The following is a 21,020-nucleotide window of genomic DNA, read 5'->3' as shown; positions in this document are numbered from 1 at the left end:
TTTGAGAAATGGCAGGAAAGCCTCAGTGGAAATGCAGACAGCTGGCAGCTGGCAAACTACAGTGAAAACGCAAAAATAGCTGTTTGAGGAAATTTAATGTTTGTAGGAGACAGGTACAGCCCAAGGACAATTGCAAACCAGATTCTGTCTCTATTTATGCTATGTTGTGCCTTGGATCTCACAGCAGGTTGATCACAAATGTACACAAGAATGTATGTTGTCAGAGAACTTGCAAGTTTTACTTCTGATTCAGTATACCATTTTGTAGTTCAGCAACAAGGGCAATGTGGTTTATGAGGCAAATTCTTACTTTGTTATGCTAGTGTAAACTAACTTCAGTGGATTTACACTGCTGCAACGATTCTCAAACTGTGGGTCGGAACCCCAAAGTGGGTCGGAACTCCATTTTAATGGGGTTGCCAGGGCTGGCTTAGACTTGCTGGGGCCCAGGGCCGAAGCCTGAGCCCCACCACCTGAAGCTGAAGCCTGATTTCAGCCCTACGTGTTGCCGCCCCCGCCCGGGGAAGTGGGGCTCGGGTGGGCTCAGGCTTCGGTTCCCCCCTCCTGAGGTCGTGCAGTCACGGTGCAATGAAGTTTGAGAACCCCTGCCCTCCTGTAACAGCTGCATTTAGTGCCTGTGTACACAAGGAAATGTTTCTTTCTGTAAGGTGATACAAAGTTTTCAAGGTAATAAAACACCATATGCAGTCTCATTTACTAAGCTGAAAAAAATATTCCAATGTCAATACAATCTGTGAAACCTTTTATCAAATTACAGTAGTAACTTTTTATTGTTATTAACCCTTAACAGAGATATGGAAATGTCATAAAATTATACTTTTTTGCATGGGATCATATTACCATTTATGTTTTCCAAAGAGTATTTAATTAATTAATGGGCCTGTTTTGCTCTTAACATGCATGCATAACCCCCACTAGCATTTTGGAAAATGTTAGGGAATCTCCTCTGCAGGTATCTTGGCGTTTAGTGAGTGGTTATTTTTATAGCAACCATGTCATCCTACTTAATGATGTCATCAGAAGCCTATGACAAAATGAATTTAAAAATGAATTTAAAATATTATTTAAACTTAAAAATGAATTCAGTAACATGCTGCAACCATTTTTGTATTTACCCTAAATGGATTAAACACTGTTTTAGTTCCAAACATAGTGTACTAAGGTAGAAATTATTACAGTATAGTAATATAATGGAGATAATTGGATGTACATTAATATTTTAGGAAACTCAAGAGTGTGGCCTAATGGAAGTAGGATATTCCTCTTTTTCAGGCATAGGACTGGGTGTAAGGTAGCTGTGGTTCTGTTTTCTGCCACTGATTCCTAACAAAGGTGGTGTGAGATTGATTAATGTTTGTAAAGCACTTCTTAACCCTTGGATGGAAAGCATTATGTAAGTGCAAAGTATTAGGCTTTGTCTACACTGCCAATTGAAGGACAAAACTTTTGTCATTCACAAATGCTTAAAAACGTCCTCTAACAGGAGCACATCCTGGAGTTGAGTCTTCAACTAAGAGTCCTTTTCCAATCCAGGAGAATTCATTTCCAAGGATCAACCACAAGAGGGTGAGAAGCAATCTCTGACCATTTAAATAATACTTTCATTATTAGAGTAGTGAAATAACTAACATGCTTGAAAAGCTAGGCCTGAGATGCCAATGAATGCTTTTTGTTTTGTAAAGCATTTAAAGTTTCAGATGTTGCAAGCACAAATGTCACTCTTAGCAAAAGAGTGTGTACATGTATTGCTGTCCATGTTCAAAGTGCTTTATCAGTTTTAGTCTAAGTACATGCCAGGAGGTCAAATTATGACTAGAGTGTGAATTGTAACTTTGAAATTCTTGATTCTTTGTTTTTCAATGATCAACCAAAAAAATAATATTTGCAAAGGTTATCTATGGCCATTCCAGTGTGAATGCACCTGATCTTGGAAACTGGTAAGCGTTAGGTACTTACTTAAGGTAAAAAATATCCATTAATTTTGTGTGCTCCATTTGGGACATCAAGGACCTGATTTTTTAGGATACTTAGTGGTATGTAGCAGTGGTTTTCAAACTGCGGGGTGTGACCCAGAACTGGGTCGCGGAATGGAAGGCACTGGATTGCGGTGGCTATGGTCAGCACCGCCAACCGGGCCATTAAAAATCCGGTCGGCGGTGCTGCTTGGCTAAGGCAGGCTAGTTCCTATCTGTTCTGACACCATGCTCCGCCCCGGAAGCGGCCAGCAGGAGGTCCGGCTCCTAGGCACACTGCCCCTGCCACGAGCACTTCTACATTCTCAGTTTTCTTAGGTTTCATTGTATATAGTTTAGTTTAGTAGTACCCTTTATTTAGTTTGCAGCATTTAGTTAGGTTAGATCAGGGGTCCCCGTGGGCACAATGGCGCCTGCCAGGACAGTTGTGTGTGCCCGCAGGACACCGTGCCGCTGAAAGGCCGCTGCCGAGCATGGCTGTTGGAGAACTGCCCGCCAAAATGCCGCTGAGAAGCGTTGCCGTTTCTTGGCAGCATTTCGGCAGCGATGCTTCTTCCCGCTGGCGCTTCTTGGTGGCATTTCGGTGGCGGGGTGTCTGGCGCCCGCCACAGTCTTCTGGGAATAGGAATATGCTATTCCCACAGAAAGGTTGGGGACCACTAGGTTAGATAGTTATCCCGGGAGATGCCCTCACCAGGGTTTAAGCATTGTCTGTCATGTGGAGCATTGTCTGTCTCCACTAGTGACCCGCGGGGGGGGTGGGGGGGCGGCCATGTGGTGTTTGTTCTGCTGGGAGAAGGGCATATTAAAGAAAGGTGTTCCATCAGTAAAATATTCAGAAAGAGAGCACTGGTGGCAAGAGACTTGTGCTTAAAGCCACACCTTTTGGAACAGGCCATGAGGCCTGCTTTGGCGCTGGGGACCTCCACTAATCAACCAGTTCTGTAGTCTTCTTCGAGCTGACATGAAATGTTGCTCCAGTTTGAAGTCTGATGATTGCCCTAAGAGGAAAAGGGATCATTCTCCTTCCTCTGGTCCTCCAAGTAAAAGGACCTGTAAGATGAACCAAGATCACTCCAGAGGTCAGAGAGGTTCTTCATCATCTTCTAACAGGAGTGCTGATCAGCACCTTGATTCCTCTGGTACATGGGATGGAGCTGGGCCATCTAACCACTGCCTTGTATCATGTTGGCTATACCAACTGCAAGGAGAGGATGGCAGCTACAGGTCTTAATGACAGAACCCACATACACACAGTTTTTCAAGGACAAAGTGGACCTATGGCCACATCCAAAGTTTTTATTGAATATAGTTTCATGATTTCATCTTAACTAAATGCTTAATTTACCAGTGTTCTTTCCTAAATCAATGCAAATGAACAATGGCTTCACGTGTTGATTGTAAGATGATGCTTGACATTTTACCTGGAAAGAATTACGCCCTTTGGGTCAGGTGGTCTCTGTGCGAATGATTTCCAGGTGGATAACTTCATTACATCAGCATATGAAATAGCTCAGACCATGCCCCTACAGAGATTGTGAGGTCATTCAATGAGAGCTCAAGTGACAGTGGTAACATTCCTCCATGATGTTTCAGTATTGGACATTTGCAGGGCTGCCACCTGGTCTTTTGTACATACTTTTTACTAGGCACTATTCAATTACCACTATGTGTAGGTCAGATGCAAACTTTTTAGGAAGGCAGTCCTGCAGTCATTGTTTAAGTAAACTTTGAGTCCCACATCATATGAATACTGCTTGTGGGTGACCTAAGTGGAATACCTGTCTGTAACCACTTAAAGAAGAAAAGATGGTAACTTGTTCTTCAAGATGTGGATGCATGCGTGTGTTCCATGACCCACTCTCCGTCCCCTGTGCATCACAGTCTCTAGTCTTGATGTATGAAGGAACTGAGGGGAGTCAGGCCAGTGCTGTCCTTAAATAGCCTGGCGAGGGGCTAGAACCACAGAGCATGAGCACTGCTTCTACAGGTACTGCTGGATAAAGTTCTCTAGCTTCAATGTGATGGGCATGTGCATACCTGAGTGGAATACATATCTGCACCAATATCTCAAAGAACAACACTTAGAATACAGGCAAGTAACAGTTTTCAGGGTTCCCGTCCACCTTTTTCTCCCGCATTTCATACCTGTCTAATTTCATGTCCCTTCTTTCCCTTACTGGATCATGCACTCTATCCGTCTTTTTGTCGTTGTTGTTGTTCTCACTACTTTTTAATTTTTTTGCTTTCCAGACCACGTGGTAGGCCACTTTAAATTAAGGGATGAGCATAACACAGAACCATATTGCTGTTCTACATGATCAGATGTGATGCATTGTGTGGTCAGGTGGGTAGTCTGATCCATGAATGTGGAAACCTGACTTTTATGAACAAAACCTATGTAGACCCTTCCTACTTACATCAAGTAGAATGTGTTCCAGGGTACCTACCTGCAGATGTATTTTTTAAAAACTGTTGTCAATTAGTATTAGTCCAAATAACTAGTATATTCCTAAGTATTATTTAATATATTTCACGTCTGAAGGCTGCTCTCTGACTTAATTGATGAGTATTATTCTGCAGCATATAGTAAGTTAGTAAGGATGCAGTGAGCTGACAGTCTGCTGCACAAGTATTCAGTAGGTGAAATGATGATATCCACATGTCCTGTATTAAAATAGAATTAGTCATTTTAAATAACATCAAAACTGAGACAGTGACTCTTACAGTGATAGTAGATACTCTGGCTGTACTATCACATTTATTGTGAAGGGAGGCAGCATGTCCAGTATAAGAACACCAGGCTAAGAGTCAGGAGACCTAGATTTGCCACTGAGCTGTTGTTATATTGGGCAAGTCAATTTGTCTGCCTCTGCTTCTCCATCTGTAAAGTGGGGATAATGACACTTGCCCTCATTACAAATCACTTTTTGATCTGGATATGAGAAGTATTGTAAGAATTGACTATTAATAATTTTTCAGTGATACCTTTGTGAGGTGGAAAGTGGGTAAACTTAAATTGTTGGATGCCAAGTAATTTTATTTTAAAAATCACTTACAATATTTAATTTAGAAAAATAAGAAATGGTAGGCCAGCTCTTACTAATTTTTTCTCTTACTGCCAGTCCAGGGGTATGACTCCCTCTACTTTAGGCTATGTCTACATTACGAGATAAGGGTATGATTCCCCTGCTTGCATACATGCTCTCATGCTAGCTCTGATTTAGTGGGCTTTCAGGCAGGTTTGTACTTGGCACAGTTAGTCATGCCTCTGCTGTCTTTACCAGTGCTACCATGGCTACACTGCTATTTATATTAGCACGAGTTCGATGAGAGCTAGTGCAAGTATTTGTACACAAGCAGGGGGAATTACACTGTCAGACTTATCTGGAGTAGCTCGCAAGCATGAGTACCAGCCTCAGGGCATACTGTTACAAACCAGGGCACAAACCCAAACTGGCTGTGAGTTCTATATGGTAGAACCTCAGAGTTGTGAACACCAAAGTTATGAACTGACCGGTCAACCACACACCTCCTTTGGAATTGAAAGTATGCAATCAGGCAGCAGAGACCAAAAAAAAAAAGAGTAAATACTGTTCAGTACAATACTATGTTAAACGTAAACCACTAAAGAAAAAGGGAAAGTTTTTTAAAAAAAAGGGAAAAAAAGATTTGGCAAGGTAAGGAAACTGTTTCTCTGCTTGTTTCATGTAAATTAAGATGGTTAAAAGCAGCATTTTTTTCTGCATAGTAAAGTTTCAAAGCTATATTAAGTCAATGTTCAGCTATAAACTTTTGAAAGAGCAACCATAATGGTTTGTTCAGAGTTATGAACAACCTCCATTCCTGAGGTGTTTGTAACTCTGAGGTTCTGCTGTACTTAGGTTTCTCGAATCTACTGTGAACTCCAAAGGCTGTTGTGGTGCCTGAACATAGTCACAGACCAGGGTACCCAAGGGGACTGTCTATCTTGCCACCCAGGTAAGCCTAACTTTGTGATAGGTGATCCCTTAAACCAAAATTCACAACAATATTCAGGTTGTTCCCAGTCCCAAAGAACGAGGCACTTACTCCAGGTCAGTTATTCCTCAGATTGCAACCAAAGACAATCTTTGTAGCCAATCCTATAATAAACTAACTAAAGATTTATTAACTAAGAAGAGAAGTAAGAGAGTGTTTACCTGCTTTAACCTTGTAAATAGGACACACTCAAATGAGTTAGTCTTAGGTTCCAGAGAGAAATAGAAGCTGCTGTAATGTGCCAGCTCTTTATGTCCTTTAGGGGTAACCTAAGCTAAGCAGCTTGGGGATCACTTGCTTATGCTTAGAAATATTGCCTTCTCCAAATTCTAAGCAGCACAGTGATACAGTTACTTTTGGTCAGGGATTTTTATTTCCTTCCCACAGCATTCAAACTGATGGGACAGGTGTTTGAGCCCTATCTCCTCTTAATGGGTGTGCGTGTAGGGCAATCAGCAAAGTCTTAGTCCTTTGATGTTTCACAATGGCTCATTTTGGTTTCTTTGGGCCATCTTGTGTGCAGGACGAACACTTTACATTAATTAATGCTTCTTTCCTGGTTGGTGAGTTACAGTTACAGAGGCTTACGGTGAAAACACTCAGTATAACTTTATACCATGGGATACAAATGTTATAAGTGAGATCAAGACAAGCTCGAAAGCTTGTCCTTCTCACCAACAGAAGTTGGTTCAATAAAAGATATTACCTCACCCACCGTGTCTCATCAATACATGCAGCATCCTACAAACATTTCATCAAGTCTAAACACATTCTTATAAACTAAACATCTATTTTAATAATGCTAACACATAGGTGAGCCAGATTGGTTTCCAGCTATGCATTTGTCAGTGAACAGTGAGGCTTGGGGGCCTGGGCATAGGCTGGCACTTTGTCTACCAGTGTCACACACATCTGTAGCTTGTAGTGTAGATGAAAACTTAGGCACAGGGATTCATTTATATACCTTAGGGGACACCATGATTAAGATCAAGCAAATTAACCTCAATTATTAACCATGTCTATTTTATTAGAAAGGAGAAGAAAACATTAAATAAAACAACACAAGTAACAGTACACCAATGATAGACTGGTTGCTTGTGTTACAATCTCTTCTGTATGTGTGTCTGTGGAGAGCTTTTAACAGAGATTATAACTAGGACCCTACCAAATTCACAGTGCATTTTGGTCAATGTCATGATCATATGATTTTAAAAAATTGCAAATTTCACAATTTTAGCTATTTAAATCTGAAATTTCATGCTGTTGTAATTGTAGGGGTCCTGATCCAAAAAGTAGTTTTGGGGGGCCGTAAGGTTATTGTAGGGGGAGTTGCGGTACTGCTACCCTTACTACTGCTGGTGGTGGCAGCGGCTCTGCCTTCAGAGCTGGGCGGTTGGAGAGCGGTGGCTGCTGGTTGGGAGCCCAGCTCTGAAGGCAGAGCCGCTGCCAGCAGCAGTAGTGTAGAAGTAAGGATGGCATGGTATAGTATTGTCAACCTCACTTCTGTGTTGCTGCCTGCAGAGCTGAGCCCTCAGTCAGCAACCACCACTCTCTGGCTCCCCAGCTCTGAAGGCAGCAGCGCAGAAATAAAGGTGACATGGTATGGTATGATACTACCACCCTTACTTCTGCGCTGCTGCTGGTGGAGCACTGCTTCAGAGCTGGGTGCCCGGCCAACATCTGCTGCTCTTCTTCTGCATGCCTTCAGAGTGGGGCAGTTGAAAGGGTGGCAATACTGTGACCCCCTGTAGCTCCCTTTTTGGTCAGGGCCCCCAATTTGAGATACGCTGGTCTCCCCCTGTGACATCTGTATAATATAGGGTAAAAGCACACAAAAGACCAGATTTCACAGGGAGAGACCAGATTTCACGGTCCATGATATGTTTTTCATGGCCGTGAATTTGGTAGAGCCCTAATTATAACCTTGAAAGTGGACTGCCTTTAGGGGGTGGGGCATACTTTGTTAAGTTAAGACCAATTAATATTGTTTCCCTAAATTATTGTGAATTCAGTCTTAGTATCTTACCAGATACTTAAAAACTGTTTGGGCAAAATAGTGTATGGGCAAAATAATTTGCTTAAGGGGAGGTGGTATCCTGTCTAGTTATTAACAACAAATAGTTTATAGATGGGCGATGTAAGCAATCTTAACTAAATCCTATGAAATTGAAAAAAATATTTAAATCTGTTGCTTAAAAGAAGCCATTTAAGGAGCTGTCTTGAGATATGAATATCAAGAATTTTAAATCCTACTATTTTTGTTCACTAATATTTAGCCCCATTTCCTCTCCAGGAATACATGGACTAATAATCATTTGGTGATTAACAGGGGAAACTGTTGGTATTTTAATTTACAACAGCATTTTTATATCCCAGTAAAATCATAGCAGTTTTAATCTAATCCCTTGGCAGTGTCTTGGTTAACTTTTTCTCACCCATCCATGTTGACGTGTTGGGAGGTTTCCTTGGTTTTTATTTCTTCTTAGTCTTCTCTGTTTTTCTTAGCTCTTATGGCTGCTTGTTTGTAGAAATGGACAGGATATATGATAAGTGCTTGCTGTTTAAGCAGGATAGCAGAGGTTGTGTGTGTCTGAGAAGTGCTCACTTCAGAGTTTTTATATTCTTACTATTTCCATGAAATTATAAGAAAATACACCTCTTTCAGGCTTGTTTAGATTCAAAGCTTATTGCTGTCACTCATTGGTCCATTCCTTGGGGGTTGGTTTAAGTGACACCTTCAGCTCTTGAATATGCAGTTTGTTTAATGAATATACAACATTTCTAATTGATTTTGTTTTTGTGGCAGGAACGCATCAGACAACTTTTAAAGTTAGTTTTAACTCTCTCTTTTTATTCAATCAATTTTCTGAGATATTTCTTCAATTTTAACAGAGTTTAACAGGAAATGAAATTCTGTTTCTAAAAAGTCCAAACAATACTGTTCTTTATATAAAGTTTTCAGTTTTTTAAAACAGTCTTTCAATATTAAATAATTCTTTAAGAGAGTCATTAGTTTAAATAGTTATTTAAAAAAGTTGTTTGTTCTACATGAAAGTTTTTGGAAAGATTATTCTTCTTGTCTTCCTGAGTTGGGTGAGAGTTGCTTAAGCACTCTGAGTAATTAATAAGAGTAATTACTGTGAGTAATTCTATATTTAAATAGTTTCTTACATTAGTAATTAGTTTAGCAAGGTCATCAGATTCTATGCTGGTACATAAAGCATTTTACTATTACATAGCAGTGATATTAGGAGCTTTTTCTTTAGCTAACATCTTTGCAAGTATACATTTCACAAAGGTATTTGTGAACATATAAGAAATAAACAGAAGGTTTTAAACACTTCCAACTACATGATTTTCCTAGAGGCTTTTCTGAATCAAGTTTTTAGAATAATTATAAAATTATCTTCATCAAAGATATTTCTAGAATTCTTTGTGTAGTTTTACCCAGATTTATTACACGGATACTGCATCCTATGTTCCTTTCCACAATCAGGTCTCTTCCTAAAACATGAATGTTTTACGTAGTTTGTCTTCTTGAAATAAGGATTACTTTTGTATCAAACTGGTATTTTACAGAGGGAGGTGTCCTGGTCTAGATAAGACACTTTTAGGAGTTTGTCCCTTGACTAAGCTCCTCAGAGTTACAATCTGTTTGTTATAGCAATTAAACTTCTATTAACTATTTTGTACAAAGCACACATTTAAATAACCAATCCATCTTTTAAATACAGCAGAAAAGAAAATGGTATGAAGATAAAGCAAGGTAAAGTTTAAAATGCAGCTACTTGTGGGGTAAGAAAACATGGTTTTATGCCTAGGTTGGGCTATCTTTTCTGACATGTGTTTGTCCTTGGGTGATAGCAGAAATTCTGGAATATCTTTGGTTAATGTTAGCATTTTGCAACATAACTAGCTAAACATAATAAAACATAATATGTATTGTCCTATTTTCAAGTATTATGGCTGTAACATATTTATGGCTCAGTGGTTCCCAAACTGTGGGTCATGACCTCAAATGGGGTCTTGCTGTCAAGCACAAAGGATGCCATTTTGCTTCGCTCAACATGACCTTTCGAATACGGTGTGTGCAAGGTCATGCTGAGAGAGGACACCATTTTGCTTTTCAAAATGGTGGTGTCCTTGCTTTATGGGGTCCAATCAGGAAATAATTAAAATGAGGTTGTTCTGCCAAAAATTGGGGAGCCCCTGTTGTAGCTATATCTTAATATTGAGTTGTAACAAGTTAATATTTTAAAAGTTATCATTTTATTAATATAATTTTTGCATCAACATTGAGGTCTGTTCAGTTTTGCTTTGGAATGAATAAAGTAGCAAGAGATCATGATCCTGTGCCTATATTTTATTATTTTGATATCTTTTATAGTAATTTTGATAAATGTATTCCCAAACAGTAAGAAGAACAAAAAAGGAAAATATAAAGTATTAAATAAATTTTTATTTATTTATTTATTCTTTAGGACTTCTGCAGATAAAGGAACTGGGATTCCAGGAAAGCACTTAAGTGAAACATGAATAAGAATTGGACTAATTAAGGGTTCCTCCTGTTCCAGAGATTAACCAAAATGTATAGACCAGGGGAAACAGTGAAACGTCGACTCAATATGCATGCTCCTCCTCGGATAAGAAGCGTGGAAGTTGCAAGAGGAAGAGCTGGCTATGGGTTCACCCTTTCTGGACAAGCTCCCTGTGTTCTGAGCTGCGTTATGAAAGGAAGTCCTGCAGATTATGTTGGACTTAAAGCAGGAGATCAAATATTTGCAATTAATGAAATTAATGTAAAACAAGCTTCTCATGAAGATGTGGTAAAACTAATAGGAAAATGTTCTGGAGTCCTGCACATGGTCATTGCTGAAGGCAACAGTCATATTGACTCATGTTCTAGTGATGAAGAAGTTGGTTTTTATGATGGGAAAGGGTGGCTGAAGCCAAAGCCTGACTCTAAAGCCTTGGGTATAAATAGAGCAGAGAAGGTTGTTGAAGAAATGCAGTCTGGTGGAATTTTCAACATGATCTTTGAAAATCCTAGTTTTTGTGCTGGTAATGCAGAGAATTCAGTACCAAAACAAAGAGCCCTTTCTGAGACTGCTGCTACTAAATTTGAAACTGGACATGAAAGTATAAATAACAATCCTAATCTACTTTCAAAGGAAGAAATATCCAAAGTGTTGCATGATGATTTAGTTTTTCAAATTGGACTGGAAAATCCAGAGGACTTTGGGTTAGATGCAAGTATTTTAAATGTTGCTATGGTGGTAGGTTACCTAGGCTCGATTGAACTTCCTTCAACAAGCTCAAATCTGGAAAATGACAGTTTGCAGGCTATTCGGGGATGTATGAGACGCCTTCGGGCAGAACAGAAAATCCATTCATTGGTGATGATGAAGATTATGCATGACTGTATTCAGCTCTGCAGTGACAAGTCTGGTGTAGTAGCAGAATATCCTGCTGAGAAACTGGCATTTAGTGCTGTGTGCCCTGATGATAGACGATTTTTTGGGCTAGTTACCATGCAGACAAATGATGATGCAAGCTTGGCTCAAGAAGATGAAGGGGTTCTGAGGACATCTTGTCATGTGTTCATGGTGGATCCGGAATTATTTCATCATAAAATTCACCAAGGTATAGCAAGACGTTTTGGACTGGAGTGTACAGCAGATCCAGACACAAATGGCTGTTTAGAATTTCCAACATCATCTTTACCTGTTCTTCAATTTATCTCTGTCCTCTATAGGGATATGGGTGAGCTGATTGAGGGAATGCGAGCAAGGGCTTTTCTTGATGGCGATGCAGATGCTCATCAGAATAACAGTACAAGCAGCAACAGTGATAGTGGTATTGGAAATTTTAACCAAGAGGAAAAAAGCAGTAGAGTTTTGGTGGTTGATTTAGGAGGCAATCCAAATAAACATATTCCTAATAGTATATGGGAAAATCCAGTTGGAAGGGGACAGAATCAACATGCTTCCCTTTGGAATGGCTTCTGTCAAGAACAAGAAGGAAACACTCCTTTAGAAATAATTCAGAATGACAAATCACAAAATTTAAGTAAGCACTTAAGTCCTTCAACTCGTATTGAAGTTCCACTAGTTTCTTCTCGAAGTTCAGTGCCGCCATCCAAGAAGAGTACTGCAGGCATAGGCAATCAGAGATGGTTGCCTGTTCATGTCTTACAAGAATGGCAACATGGAAATGCCAGTGACCAGGAGTCTTATACAGATTCTACAGATGGCTGGTCAAGTATTAACTGTGGCACTCTTCCCCCTCCAATGAATAAGATTCCAGCTGACAGATACAGAGTTGATGGCAGCTTTGGCCAGCCCCAGTTAACATCTCATAAAAATGAATGGTCTAAGAATGTGTTTTGCACACACAAGAAGTTTGGTCCTCAACACAATATTAGAAAGTCTAAAGAAGCTAAAAAGGTAAGAATGTTCATATATAGGGTACTGGAAAACACTCTGAAGTTATACTGTTACATATGTTTAATAAAACTTTTAATTTGTGTAACATTTGTAATTATAAAGTTGTACATAGAGGTGTTAATATGGAGACCTTCTGAGCTATTCTTCCCACCTTCCTTCTTTCTCACCTCTGCAATTGCCACAAATGGGGAAGGCTTAATAACATCCTCTTGCATAAAAATATCTGTTAATTAATATGCTAATTAATTTCCAGACACAAAAGAAGTTAAGATGAAGTTAAAGTTGAGAGAATATTTCAGTAACTTAAGGATAAAACACTGTACAAAGAACATTGTTGGAAAAACCCAACCTTTTAAAAAGGAATTCAGAGAAGAGGTAAAATTTAAATACAAACACCTGAAAAAGTAGAAAGGCAAAGGTAAACTTCCTTTACTATTTCAAATGTCCAGACTTTTATTAGCTTTATTTTACTAACGACAATGTTCATATAAGGATTTTCACAGATGTGTGTCTGTCATAATTGAATCTCTACAGAGTTTTTTGTTTGGGAGTTACTTTAGTTTTTAAAATAGTCATAACATCCGACAGGAAGAGAAGGCATGGGGTGTGGAGCCAACACTTGCCACTGTTTCTGCGGGCTTCCTGAGATCTTCAGGAAGGGCGCCCTATTCCTGTGCACCTCTTGAGAACTTTGCAGGGGAGCCTCTCTCATGTGAATCTAAGGAGTTTCACAGGAGTAGAGTTCTGTCAGGGTATCTTAGGAGGATTTTTGGGAGCTCTCCCACTCTCTGCAAGCTTTTAGACACCCCAGGAGCTTTAGGCTACCAAGGCTTATTTAACTTAATAAACTCCTAGGAATGACTGTGAGACTTCTAATAAACCTAGTGAGGATTGCAAGCCGGTGGGAAGCCTCTAAACTAACTTAAGGTTTGTAGAAGGCAGGGGTGTGAGGCTCTGATGAGTCCATATGTAATCTGCTTAAGGGCTGCAGTGGAAGTGAAATGGCCTCTGCTCTACTGTTGCCCCCAGGCCTCCTTCTCCACTCTGTGCTGCCCACATGCCACTTCGGTGCTGCCTACCATATCTCCTTTCTTCACTGTTCCACCAAACTTGAGGCTCTTACGTGCCCCTGGCCTCTTGTGGAATTGCTAAAGAATTGTAGGAAAAGAACACCCCAGGAGCTCTGCAAAAGTATGGGGATGCTGGGACTGACAGTTTCCATTTTCATTTTTGAAGCCAGGGTCTACCAAAATAGCAGGCTTGTATAATTGTGATGACCACCACTATTCTAACTTCAATTTTGGTGGGAAAATACTCCTCCTTTGATGTTTGACATATCCATTTCAATGTAAGTATTTGTGCACCCACACAGGTGCCAGAAATTTTTCCCATGGCAGTATCTGTTGGGTTGGCTCTAGCGCCTTCTGGCATCACATGCTGGTATAAGGCCCTGCTGACCCTGCAGCAGGTAGCGGGTAGCCTCAAACCTAGGGGTCCAAGTGGAGGTGGTTAAGGAGGTGACACATGGCCTCTTAGACATCCTGTCACCAGTGGGTCCATCCAGAATGGCCCTGCTGCTACATGACACCATCACAGACTCTATTAAGGCCCTTCAGCAAACGCCTGCCTCCCTTCTGCCAATGGCAAAACACTCAGTGTAAATACTTTGTTCTGGCTAAGGGGTATGAGTTCCTTTTCACACACTTCCAGGATGTGGTTGGTGGTTGTGATGGCCAATGAATGAGACTGCCAGGGTCAACCGGGCTCCACTCCCAAGTTGAAGGATCCTAAAAGGCTAGACCTCTTTGGGCGCAAGGCCTACTCCTCAGGGGTCCTGCAACTGCATGTAGTAAACCAGCAGGCCTTGCTGGGGTGCTACAACTTCAACATGTGGGAGTTGTTGCTCAAATTCAATCACCTTCTTCCCCAAGACTCCAGACAGGAGTTTTCCTCCCTTGTCAAGAAAGGAAAAACTGTATCCTGGGCCTCCCTACAAGCAGCCCTGGATGCTGCTACCTCTGCGGCCAGATCAATGGTGACTGCGGTGACGATACGTAGGAGCTCCTGGTTGCAATCACTGGGGCTTCCTCAGGAGGTGTAACACACCATCCAGGACCTGGCTTTCGAGGGTTCGTTGCTCTTCTCAGAGCAGACGGATGCTAGGCTGCCTGGCCGAAAGGACTCAAAGGCAACTTTGAAGTGCTTGGGTCTCTGTGTACTGGCAGATCCAAGAAAACAATGCAGACTGCAGCAGTTACTTTCCTCAAACAGCCAGGCAGGAACAACAGAGGAGAAGAAACAGGAGGTTTAGACGCAGGCCCCCTCCTTAGTCATTCTTAACGGGCCCTACTCAGCCAGCCTCCAGGCACCTCGGGTTGTCAAAGCACTCATTTTGATGAGACTCTCTAGGTCAGCATTACAATCCCTTCTACATTGGATCCAGCTACACACCTGTTTTCGAACTCCCTTTCCTATTTCCTGGATTCCTGGACCCAGATTACTTCAGATCGATGGGGCCTCAATATCATAAAACAGGGTTACACCATCCAATTCCTGTCCATTCCCCTCTTTCTTCCCCTGCCCCCTTTCAGGGACCCTTCAGCAAGAAGTCCAATCCTCCTTCAGGTGGGAGCTGTAGAGTAGGTTCTTCCTCACTTGAGGGGAAGAGGGTTCTATTCCCACTACTTCCTAATCTTGAAAACCAAAGGGGTGTATGTCTCAGACCAATTTTAGACCTGAGCAGTCTTAACCGATATTTCAAGAACCTGAAGTTCTGCATGGTCTCCTTGCCTTCCTTATTCCCTCGCTGGATCCTGGGGATTGGTATGTCGCCCTTGATCTAAAGGACGCTTACTTCCATATTGCAATCTTCCCTGGTCACAGACATTTCCTAAGGTTTGTAGTAAACCAAAATCCCTACCAGTTCACAGTGCTCCCATTAGGGCTGTCAGCTGCCCCCACAGGTATTCATGAAATGTGTAGCGGTAGTAGTGGCCTTTCTAAGGAAAACGGGAGTCCACATATTCCTATACCTCAACAACTGTCTGATCAAGGGATGGTCTAGAGCTCAAATAAAGGTGGACATATGGTCATCCAATCAACCTTCAATGCGTTGGGCCTTGTGTTGAACTTCCAGAAGTCCACCCTAATCCACAGGATAGAGTTCATGGGGCAGTACGCAACCCAGTGCAAGCGAGAGCTGTACTTCTGAAGGACTGGTTTCTCAGAATCGTGTCCCTGTTAAGATCTTTCCAAAGCCATCTGATTGTGACTGCACAACAGTGTCTGAGCCTCCTGAGCCACATTACGTTATGCACATACCTACTACAGCACGCAAGGCTCCAACTCAGGCTTCTGCAAGCCTGGCTAATCATAGTCTACTCCCCCCTCGTCACCTCTTGGACTTGATTCTTATAGCCCCGGCCCAGGTCCTAACCTCACTACAACAGTGGCTGGACAGGAGCATGATATACAAAGGGGTACCCTTCTCGAGACCTTGTCCATCCCTGTCGCTGGTATGCAATGCATCAGCCCTTGGCTGGGGGGGCCCACTTAGGGCCTATCAGAACATAAGACCTCTGGACCCAAGAAAAACTGTCCCTGCAAATCAATGTCAGGGAACTCAGGGCAGTATACTTAGCTTGGCAGGCATTTCTGCCCCTCTTGACAGGCAAATCTGTTTCAGTCCTTACTGACGATACGACAGCCATGTTCTACATAAACAGGCAGAAGGGTGCACATTCTTCCTCCCTGTGTTAGGAAGCTGTCTGTCTGTCGTTATTCTGCATTGACCAGGGCATCACACTAGAAGCTTCCTACCTTCCTAGGATTCAGAACAGCTAGCAGAATGCCTCAGCGGGTCTTTCTCTTCTCCATGTAGACTTTGTAAGGGACGCCTTCCGATGGTGGGGGACTCCCCCTATGGTCTTGTTTGACGTTTGATCTAACAGGAAATGCCATCAATTCTGTTCCCTCAGGGACCACAGCCTAGAGTCTCTTGGAGATGTGTTCCTAATACCATGGACAAAGCACCTGTACTATGCCTTTCTGCCTATCCCTCTGATCCACAAGGTTCTGATGAAGATCAAGTGGGACGGAGTGCAGGTCATCCTCATCGCCCCGGCATGGCCCAGACAACGTTGGTTCTCCTCTCTCCTGGCCATGTCAATGGAGATGTGTTTACAGCTTCCATCACACATAGACTTGTTATCCAGGGATTAGGGTCGAATGCTTCACCTGAACCTTACGTCGCTGCACCTGACAGCCTGAATGCTCTATGGCTAAATCCAGAAGAGCTGGTTTGTTTGGAGGAAGTCCAAGAAGACCTGATGGGCAGTAGAAAGCCATCTACCAGCACTACCTACCTGGCAAAATGGAAGAGGTTCTCCATCTGGTGTTCACAACAATGAGTCCTGCGTCTGCAGCTCATTCTAGACTACCTCCTTTTAAGACAGAAAGGGCTAGAAGCCATCTCAGCCTTCCATCCCAAGGTCGACAATCTTTCAGTCTTTTCACACGACATAGTAGTCAGGTTCCTCAAGGGCCTGGAGAGGGTGTACCCACAGGTCAGGGATCCCACCCCTCTATGGGATCTAAACCTGGTCTTGTCAAACCCTGTTTGAACCATTGGCAACATGCTCGCTGCTACACCTCTCTTGGAAAGTAGTGGCCATCACCTTGGTCAGATGGCTTTCAGAGATCTGAGCTCTCATTCTGGAACTCCCATATGTGGTCTCTTTCAAAGACAAGGTCCAGTTGTGACCGCACCCATCGTTCCTCCCAAAAGTTGTATCTCAGTTCCATTGCAGTCAAGTAGTTTTTTTGCTGATGTTCTAGCCTAAACCGCATGTGAACAGGGAGCAACAGCGACTCCACTCTTTGGATGTATGGCATTTCCTGGCCTACTACACGCAAAGGAGCAAACCATTCCACAGAACTACTTAGCTGTTCATAGCAGAAAGGATGAGAGATCTCCCTATTTTCTGCACAAAGAATCTCACTGTGGATTATTTAGTTTATCAAGACATGTTACATGCTCGCTAACATCCTGCCCCCATCTAACCTGACTGCTCACTCTACAATATCTCAAGCCTCTTCCACTGCTTTCTTAGCACAGGTACCAATTCAGGACATATGCAGGGAGGCAACCTAGTGTGAGGTGAACATACGAACTGACGACCATGCCATTACATAACAGGCCAGAGATGACGGGCTGTGTTACAGTCAGCCTGCCCTTGACCTCTGAACCCACCTCTGGGTCAACTTGTGAGTCGTATTGGAATGGACATGTGCAAGCACTCGGAGAAGAAAAACTGGTTACTAACTTTTTTGTAACTGTTGTTCTTCAAGATGTGCTGCACATGTCCATTCCAAAATCCACCCTGCATTCCCTCTTTGGAGGCTGTCGGTAAGAAGAAACCGAAGGAGGGCAGGGTCAGAAGGGCCTTATACCAGCACTGAGTGTGCAACACCAGAGGGTGCTAGAGCTGACCTAATGGATATCGCTAAGGGAAAAATTTCTGGCAACTGTGCTTGGGGTGCACAGATACCTCCATTGGACTGGACATGTGCAACACATCTCAAAGAACAACAGTTACCAGAAAGGTTCATAACTTTCTTTTTTACCCCATTGACAAGCCCCTGTAGCAATCAATTCAGTTTTTTCTTCCTATTAGGAAAAGGGTTAGACGGATTGTCATGAAAGGGTAAACCTCCAGCATTCATTTGATGGCTACTTTAAGATCATTGGAGCAGGCATGTCATTCTTGCATTACTATTTAAAATTTTCTCTTTTAAAACTGGAATTTAACCAACTAATCTTTGTTCACTAGATCTAGTCTAGATGAGTCCAGTAAACTCAGTTTTTATCTCTTTCCTTCTTTTAATATCAAATAACAAAAAAGCAGTTTGTTTTTAGTATTAATACAGGAATGAATGCTTTCTCCAATTTACTTCAAATTTTGTTTGAAAAATTCTACTTTGATCACATTCCTAACCCATGAATTTTGAGTTTATTTTGTGGATCCTAGAGGGGGTAAACGTGGATTTATAATGTAAATGCAGTTGCAATCATCTTTATATATTAAACCTCTTTATTCTCCTTGAAATAGGTATCGTCTCCATTTTACAGATAGGGAAACTGAACCACAAAATGAATAGCCCAAGGCTATGCTGCAATCAGGGGCAGACCTGGAAATCAAAACCCTGGTCACCCAATTTCCAGACCCATGATTTAACCATGAATAGTGCTTTCTCTGAGATTGTCACCATCATTAGTCACATATCAGGACTGCTAGAAAGTGACATGGTGGGTGAAGTAATATATTTTATTGGACCAACTTCTGTTGGTGAGAGAGGCAAGCTTTTGAGCCACACAGAGCTTTTCTGTGTGACTCAAAAGCTTGTCTAACCAACAACAGAACTGGTCCAATAAAAATATTACCTCACCCACCTTTTCTCTCTAATATCCTGGGACTGACCCAGCTACAACTTCACTCCACATAGAAAATGACAAGGCTTTATTAATCCATGCCTCTTCAGGAACAAAGGATTGGGAGTTAGTCCTTATTCTAATCTACAGCATATTAGCCTATTGTGTATTGAACTGTCTCTCTGAAGACCATTTTTAAATTCCAAAACATTTTGACTAAGTTATAATGACAATAACTTTGGTTACTTAAAATATTGCTATAATATGTGCACACATATATATGAATATAAGTTGGGTGAAAACTTGTTGATAAAACCTCACTGAGGTTGGTAGATGTGAACACGCCCTTCAGTTAACATGACTGTAAGGAGAAGCCCCCACTATGACAACAGGGGTATGTAAACCCATCTAGGAGTTTTTGTTGAATATTATTTTGGGTGGTAGAGGGGGGTGTGTGTGTGTGTGTGTGTGTGTGTGTGTCTGGGAAGGCAGAAGACAAAAAACTGGGAAAGACTGAGATGGAGAGAGAGCCTGAAAGAGCCACTGAAAGCACGGCGGTTATCCCTGGAAGAAGCCTTGGGCCCAAGGTGCAGGCTGAAAAGAATGTTCTTGGTGCTGTGAGCAAAAGAAGCTCCTTCTAGCTGTTTGATTCTCCCTGTATTCAGAGAGTCAGGAATTTGTACATTTGAAAATAAACAAAACTGCATCAAAGAAATATGTGACCATGACTGGTTTCTTCTCATAACTGGAACAACCTAGACCTCAATTTTTTGTCTATCTGCTGGTCAAAAAGTGTAACAGTATATATGAAATCTGAGAAAACTTGATTATTACTGTCTTCAAGCAAAAAATGCTGACATTAAACTGGTCATCAATCCTGTATTTGGTTAATGCAGTTTTGGTTGATGCATAATACTTATTTTTAGCCGTTTTGCTCCTTTGTCTGAATTATAACTGACAATGTAACTACTCTAACGTGGAGGTGGTCTTGGGTGGTAAAGCAAGAAAGACTGAAGTGTTCAAGTTTAGAATGGGATGGAAGTTATATGCAAAAATTCTTTATATAATATCCACGAGTTTTCATATCAGCCACTGTGGTTTGCTGAAATATCTGAAGGCAGGTATTTTAAATTGCAAAGGATTTGATAGCAAAGCTGTGTGGATCTTATATTCCTTTTTTCTGTTGCGTAATTGTCATTTCTTCTTCAAGTGATTCTTCATGTTCATTCTAACCAGGTATGTATGTGCCTTGTGCATGCCAGCTGGAAAATTTTCCCTTAACAGCGTCCGTAGGGTCGGCCTTGGTGCCCCTGGAGTCGTGCCTTCATGGGGGACTTCATTGGAGTCATGCCAATATAGGGCCCTGCTGACCCCACACCTCTCAGTTCCTTCTTACTGCTGGTGATGGCTAGCTTCACTCATTGGATGTACACAGGGCACTTTATATAGGGAGAGCTAAGCTGTTCCGGAAGTCTGTCCAGCTATTTGTGGCGGTGGCAGATGGGATGAAGGGCCTCCCTATCTCATCCTAATGCATTTCGTCGTGGATCACATTCTGCGTTTGGGAGTGTTATGACCTGGCGAAGGTGGCTGCCCCGCTGATTGCTACTCACTTCACCAGGGCTCAGGCCTCCTCAGCTGTATTCCTGGTGCAGGTCCCCACCCAGGAAATCTGCAGAGTGGCAACGTGGTCCTCGATACACATGTTTACGACACACTATGTGATCACACAACAAGCCTGAGATGATGCGGCCTTTGGGCGAGCCGTGCTCCAATCAGTAAATGACTCTGACCCCACCTCCTGAACTTTAGCTTGTGAGTCACCTGGTTGGAATGGACATGAACAGTCACTCAAAGAAGAAAAAACGGTTACTCACCTTCTCGTAACTGTTGTTCTTTGAGATGTGTTGTTCATGTCCATTCCAACCAGGTGTGTGCGTGCTGCGTGTAAGCCAGCTGGAAGATTTTCCCTTAGCAGCGTCCGTAGGGTCAGCCTGGGTGTCCCCTGGAGTCGCGCCTTCATGGCACCCAATATAGGGCCCTGCCAACCCCCCATCCCCTCAGTTCCTTCTTGCCAGCTACTCCAACAGAGGGGTAGGAAAGTGGGTATTGGAATGGACATGAACAACA

At 42.1% G+C, this 21,020-nt stretch overlaps 1 protein-coding gene across 2 annotated transcripts in view; it reads left to right on the top strand.

Annotated features, from left to right (window-relative positions):
* The window catches only part of RGS12 (regulator of G protein signaling 12), a 174,295-nt gene that overhangs the window by 4,382 nt on the left and 148,893 nt on the right, over positions 1 to 21,020 (top strand). Inside the window, exons 3-6 of one of the 2 annotated variants that reach the window (XM_084625992.1) lie at positions 4,248 to 4,341; positions 5,879 to 5,975; positions 9,749 to 9,809; positions 10,496 to 12,460. In XM_084625992.1, the coding sequence (XP_084482118.1) occupies positions 10,601 to 12,460 (1,860 nt within the window). In that variant the 5' untranslated portion in view covers positions 4,248 to 4,341; positions 5,879 to 5,975; positions 9,749 to 9,809; positions 10,496 to 10,600. The remainder of the gene's footprint in view (positions 1 to 4,247; positions 4,342 to 5,878; positions 5,976 to 9,748; positions 9,810 to 10,495; positions 12,461 to 21,020) is intronic. The other variant, XM_084625993.1, reaches the window with a different exon arrangement.

Source organism: Lepidochelys olivacea, assembly GCF_965140295.1.
Source record: "Lepidochelys olivacea isolate rLepOli2 genome assembly, chromosome: 4".
In the NCBI taxonomy this organism is placed as follows: Eukaryota; Metazoa; Chordata; order Testudines; family Cheloniidae; genus Lepidochelys; species Lepidochelys olivacea.
The sequence above is the reverse complement of the archived record's forward strand: the minus strand, read 5'-3'. Positions and strand labels throughout refer to the sequence as shown.